The sequence below is a fragment of the Fukomys damarensis genome, unplaced genomic scaffold, assembly GCF_012274545.1.
Source record: "Fukomys damarensis isolate Sample0158 unplaced genomic scaffold, DMR_v1.0_HiC HiC_scaffold_39, whole genome shotgun sequence".
Classification (NCBI taxonomy): domain Eukaryota; kingdom Metazoa; phylum Chordata; class Mammalia; order Rodentia; family Bathyergidae; genus Fukomys; species Fukomys damarensis.
The window spans coordinates 91745516-91752612 of record NW_022900951.1 but is presented as its reverse complement, the minus strand read 5'-3'; the positions used below and the strand labels follow the sequence as shown (position 1 = coordinate 91752612).

Here is a 7097-nt window from a genome sequence, read left to right as displayed (position 1 = left end):
GAGGAACACATACCAAAAGTCAAGAGTATAATACAGTAAATAAATGCCAACAAAATTTTCTTTTCAAGAGGAAATCTCTAATGTTAATAAACTTTAATATAGCAACCAGAATAAAGAATAAACGTATTAAGAACCATGTACCAGAAATAAAAAAAAAAAAAAAAAAGGAAGAACATACCAAAAGTCAAGAGTATAATACAGTAAATAAATGCCAACAAAATTTTCTTTTCAAGAGGAAATCTCTAATGTTAATAAACTTTAATATAGCAACCAGAATAAAGAATAAACGTATTAAGAACCATATGTACCAGAAATCCAGAGGATCGTTAATACCTACTTCGAGAACCTGTACTCTAATAAAATGGAAAACACAGAAGAAATGGACAGATTCCTAGATACATATGAATTACCAAAGTTGAACAAAGAAGATATAAAAATTCTAAACACCCAAATTACAATCAGAGAAATTGAAAACATAATTAAAATCTTGCCAACTAAGAAAAGCCCAGATCCTGATGGATCTACAAAACACTTAGAGAAGAACTATCACCACTACTCTTTAACCTCTTCAATAAAATTGAAAGGGAACCAAATCTTCCAGATTCTTTCCTGGAAGCAAGTTTTACTTAGATTCCAAAACTAAGGAAAGACCCAACCAAAAAAGAGAACTACGGCCAATCTCCCTAATGAACATAAACGCAAAAATCCTCAGTAAAATAGTGACAAACAGAATGCAGAAGATCATCAAGAAATCATACACCCTGACCAATTCAGATTTTTCCCAGGGATGCAAGGATGGTTCAACATACGTAAGTCCATAAATGTAACACACTACATTAACAGAGTCAAGGACAAAACCTATATGATCTTCTCAATAGATGCAGAAAAACTATTCAACACAATTCAACAGCCACTCAAGGTAAAAGCCCTACAGAAAATTGCAATACATGATCTTTATCTCAACCTGATTAAGGCTATCTATGAAAAACCAACAGCCAATATCATTCCAAATGGTCAAAAACTAAAAACCTTCATGCTAAAATCAGGAACAAGACAAGGATGTCCACTATCACCACTCGTGTTCAATATAGTTCTAGAAACATTAGCCATAGCAATTAAACAAGAGAAAGAAATAAAAATAATACATAGAGAAGGAAGAAGTGAAACTGTCACTATTTGCTGATGATATGATACCCTATATAAAAGACTCCTAGACCTAATTGACAGATTCAGTAGAGTAGCTGGACACAAAGTCAACATTAGAAAATCAATAGCTTTCTTGTACACAAATAACAGACTCATTGAGATAGAAATTAGGGAAACAATTCCTTTCAAAATAACATCCAAAAAATGAAATATCTAGGAATCAGTCTGACAAAGGAGACAAAAGACCTCTATACTGAAAGTCACAGCACTCTGAAAAAAGAGATAAAAGGAGCATATAAGAAGATGGAAAGACATTACTTGCTCTGGGTAGGAAGAATCAACATAATGAAAATGGCCATACTTTCAAAACTTCCATACAGATTTAATGCAATCCCGATTGAAATCCCAATGATATACTTCACAGAACTTGAAAAAACAATCCAAAATTCATTTGGAACTAGAAGAGACCTAGAATAGTAAAAACCATTCTAGGCAATAGAGACATGGCAGGGGGTATCACAATGCCCCAACTTGAAACTGTACTACAAAGCAACTGTAATAAAAACAGCATGGCTCTGGCAAAGAAACAGACCTGAGGATCAATGGAATAGATTAAAAGTTGCAGAATGAACCCCAGACATACCACCTCATCTTTGACGAAGAGCCAACCATCCTCACTGGAGGCAAGATAGCCTCTTTAATAAATGGTGTTGGAAAAACTGGCTTTTAACTTGCCAAAGATTAAAGCTAGATTCCTGTCTTTCAACATAGACTAAACTGAAATCCAAGTGGATTAAAGATCTAAATATCAAAATAGAAATACTAAATTTACTGGAAAGTAAATTAGGAAGAATTCTTGAAGACATTGGCATAGGCGAAGACTTTATGAACAAATCCTCAGCATCACAAGAACTTGCAAAAATATTCAACAACTGGGATTTCATTGTTTTAAAAAGCTTTAGCAGTGTAAGAGAAATCATCAAAAGAGCTAAGAGACAAACTACAATGTGGGTAAAAATTTTTACAAGCTACTCCTCAAAAGAAGGACTACTATTTAGAATATATAAAGAATTCAAAAAGATCAGACCCCCCAAATACAAAGACCGGATTAAAAAATGGACATCTGAATGGAACAGACATTTGTCAGACAAAGAAGTAAAAGCAGCAAGTAAATATATGAAAAAATGTTCCACATCACTGGTCATTCGAGAGATGCAGATGAAAACAACACTGAGATTCCACCTCACCCCACAAAGAATGGTTGCTATCAAGAAATCAACCAATAACAAATGTGAGTGGGGTTGTGGGGAGAAAGGAACCCTTCTCCATTGTTGGTGGGAGTGTAGACTGGTGCAATCACTATGGAAATCAACATGGAGATATCTAAAAGAACCAGGATTAGAGGTCCTATTTGACTCAGTCATCCCTCTGCTGGGTGTCTTTCTAAAGAATTAAAAGAATCATACCACAATGACATATGTACATCTATGTTTATAGCGGCACAGTTTATAATAGCTAAAACTTGGAAACAACCCAAATGCTTATCTGCTGGGGACTGGATAAATAAGATGTGGTTTTTCTACAATATGGTGTACTACTCAGCCATAAAGAATGTGAAACTAGAAACATTTATAGCTAAATGGATGCACATTGATGCTGTACTCTTTTTTTGTTTTGTATTGTTTTTATTTTTGGTACAGGGGATCAAACTCGGTACCTTTCCCTTGCGAGGCAGGTGGAGGAAGCATTGAGCTACATCTCCAGCCCTGAGGCTATACTCTTAAGTGAAATAAATAGGACACACTTGAATAAATACTTGAACAGTTTCTCTGGTGTGAAAAACTAAAAGTGTAAATAAGGCTCAAATGGTATAATTGAGAGTGTGAAACAGGAAGAAAATGGCTAAAGGGGAAGTGGGAAGGAGAGGGGAGAGGAAATAAGGGAGAAGAAAAAATGTGAAAAAATGGAAACAAAGTCTCTGTACACAGGGAAGGGTGAAGGGAGTGAAGAGAGGGCAGGGGTATGGGTAAAAACAAGAACGAAGGCATATCATGTAAAGGTACAAGATCCCAGTGATAAATGTAACTGCATTGTTTGCTTTAAATGTGACCATAAACTTAATGGGAGGGGAAAAATAAAAATGTACATAAGATGAGAAAATTTCTAAAATCACAGAACTAGTCAAGATTGACCCATTAATACACACAAAATCTAAATAGACTTGTAACAAGTAAAGAGTTTTAATTTGTTATTAAAAATACCTTCCCACTATGAAAAGCCCAGGCGCAGAAAAGTTCTTTGAGGCATTCTATTAAATATCTGGTGAAAAGTGACCACCAGTCATTTCAGTACTTCTAAAAACAAAAGGACAGAATATTTCCCATCTCATTCTAAGAGGCCACTTGCTATCCTGATGTCAAAAAACAAAAATAACAGAAGAGATGAAAACAACAGAACGATAACAATTAATATAGGCACAAAAATGTACAACAAAACACTAGCTAACCAAATCCAATATATCATAATGAAGTGGGATTTATTAAAAGAACATAATGTTGTGTCCTCCTATTAAAATCAGTCAGAAAATCACACCACATTAACACATGAAAGGATAAAGTCCGACACCATTTTATAATAAAACTGAAATTACTAGGAAGAGAAGGTATTGTCCTAATAATATAGAAAAAGAAAGACTTCATTAACAGAATAAAGAATAAAGAAGTCTTATAATCAACCTATTAAATGCAGAAAAAGGGATTTGAGAAAATTCATACCTATTATTACAAAAGGCCATAGCAAATATAAAATAAAAGGAGACTTTCTTAAGCTGATGAAAAATATTTTACAAAACCTCCTGCTAACTAGCATCATTCACAATGTTGAAATAGTGAATATACTTCCACCCAGAAAAAAGAAATTCACTACCTCTACTTTTATTGAACACTATTTTGCAAGTCCTATCACTGCAATTAAAGAAAAATAATAGTAATAAAATAACAAAAAATGAATTTGTCATAATTCATAAGTGACATCACTGTGCAAAGAGACTATTTCAATGAAGCTGTTTACAAACTCTTAGAAATGATAAGTGAATTCAACCAGACATCTAAGTATGGAGTAAATAGCCAAAAGTTGCATGTATTTCTTTATATATATACTAACATCAAACAAATAGAAATAAACAAAGTACAAGAAAGACTAATGCTTTTTTATTTTTCTGTTTGTTTGGTGTTACTGGGGATTGAACCTGGGGCCTTCTCACTGAGTTACACCTCCAGAACATTTCATTTTTTATATGGAGACAAGGTCTTGCTAATTCATTAAATTAATCAGGTGGGGCTGGAACTCATAACCCTCCTGCCTCAGCCTCTCAGAGTGGTGAGATTACAGGTATGGGCCACCACATCCAGCTAAGATTAGTAAGGTTTAATGTAGTAGGATATGAAAAATTCAGTGGTATGGTTTACAATTCTATATTGCAACTAAGTTCTAGTTGTTTCTTGTACCTTAATGTCAGTCTTTATAGTTTTTGCTGAAATAGTTAAGTTCAGTTTGTAATTATCATGTGCACATTATAAATGGCTGTTTAATGTCTGATAAGTGAACTAAATGAAGTATCTGTAAATTCAATTCTATTCGCTTTTATTGTTCCATATCTGGCTAATTCATTGTTTCTTTTATATCTGCTTATCTTTATATTTTAGTGACTGCATTTGAAAATTATCAAAAGAAGTAATTTGAAGACTAGAATTTGTTTATGTCAGAAAAATTGGAAATATGAACAGTATGAAACCACCTTAATCCACATGCTAGGCTCAAGATTGTTCTTTGTTACAAGGACTGAATTCAATTTCATGGGTGCTTTTACTCTCCTTCATCCTTATTCCTACAGAGCAGGCCTTTTGGATCACAAAATTAAATTCAAGTTGGTTGATCCTTGCCATACTGTATTCCTGATTTGGTCCACCTTTGCTTGTAAGAACGTGAAATGAGCTTACAATTAGTCAGTGGTATCCTTAGTTTTGCAATTACATCATTGGCAAAAGTGAACCAAAATTCATGATCATTATTCCTGGATTTCTCTCTTTTTCTGGATTTTGGCCAAATAATCACTCACTTTTTTTCCTATATTGTCAATGCTTTTAGTTATATTTAGCCCAAGAGTCATTGCAAATTATCTAGTCTATCATTACTAAAAGCTGATGCCCCAAGAATTCGAATTTCATTTATCTGTGATTTCCTTTGTAAAACACCATAAGAGGTGGCAGTATTTTAGATGAGCCCTTGAGGGATTAAAATCTGTGAACGCTTGAATTTTAAATCAAATTATGTGTATAGATTCATGTATTTATTGGAAAAATTTCATGGCTTCTTCTCCAATGGTGGCTATGTTATATACTAATCTAGTAATCAGCAATAGAATAATTTTCAAACCTAAGTAAATTTATTTGAGCAATAAACTCAGAGGCAAATCTTTGGAAGACAGCAGTGAAGACTGTGGAGAAGTCTTGATCTTATAAACTTTACTTGAGCCTTTTATTTAAACAAGTTTGAGGAGAAATTAATGGGGAACAATATAAGCTCAACTAGAAGAGGTACAAAAAAGGATTGCACAAGTCTGAGATTTGAATTAAATTTCCTGACTTTAATATAAACATGGCTAAAAAATGTAAGACAGTCTTAAATATAATCAGTAACATGATCATTTATTTCTCTTTAATTTAGAAATCCTTAAAGAAATGAATAAATTTTTGTTTGACTAGAATTTAAGAAGACAATAGTATATTTTGCTTTAACAAAATTAAACATATAACCTTTATGAAGATTCAGGTTGTATTATTAATTTTTCGATTGAGAAGGATATGGAATTAATTTAAATTTAGACTTTAACATAATCTTTGTAATCGTCAAAGATTTTAAGTATCTCAAAGGTTTTGTATCTGTGTTGCAGAATTCGTTGGCCTAAAACAATTTAGCAGCATAAAAGGAAACCTTACATCTATATATTCATATCCATTCCATTATATTCATTATTGTTAACCTAAATACCAGGTAAATAGGTTAAGAATAATTACTAAATACAATTCCCGATTAAACGCAAACGTTACCAGTCGACGTCTGTACGTTGTTCACAGTACATAATCCGAAGGTATTGAGCATAGCCGCTGCAATTCTAATGGCCCGAAGTTTTATTTACCTAGAGATATTGCCCAAACGATAGCAATCTTCATGATGGCCTTAGTCCGCGAATTGAAACGGCTATGCTCAATAGGATTACGTATTGCTACATACCGATCCAGCGATATGGCACAGAGGTGCATGATGGACGCCGTAGAAAATAGAACATCTAAAGAAATCCAGACGGGGCACAAATATCTAGGTAGTGGCCAGACATAATCTGAAAGAGAACAGACAAAAGCACGTTACCCAAATCATACTGACTTTATTTTTATATTTTATTCTGCTTATCTTTCCCTTTCCTTGATGATAATGATAACTTCAGTGTTATATAAATTTGTATTGAGGTAAACTTTATAACGTATAATTAATCACTTTAAAGCATACAGTCCAAGGGCATTTAGTACATTCACAATATTGTACAACAATTATCTCTTTTTAGTTCTTAATTATTTCATCACCCTAAAAGGAAACCACTACCCATGAAGCACTTATTCCAAGGCCTCAAACATGTTCCCCCAGCCCTGAGCAATCTCTAACCTGCTTTCTGTTGTTATGAATTTGTCTAATTTGGGTACTTTATGTAATTGGAATTAGTAATCTTTCTGCTTGATTTCTTTCACTTACTATGTTTTTTAGGTTTATTCATTTTGTAGTATTTATTGGTGCTTAAAATCTTTTGTGTGGCTGATGTTGTGACCAGTTGAGATTTTGGGACACTTTTATAATGGATTATTTATTTATTTTTTATTTTTTTTTAATTTTTTTACAAT

General features: G+C 33.1%; 1 protein-coding gene across 1 annotated transcript in view; it reads right to left on the bottom strand.

The window, feature by feature from the left end:
* Window positions 1–7097, bottom strand: part of Htr2c (5-hydroxytryptamine receptor 2C) — a 257707-nt gene that overhangs the window by 27638 nt on the left and 222972 nt on the right. The window contains exon 4 of the mRNA XM_010603102.2: window positions 6344–6544. Within this exon, the coding sequence (XP_010601404.1) occupies window positions 6344–6544 (201 nt within the window). The remainder of the gene's footprint in view (window positions 1–6343; window positions 6545–7097) is intronic.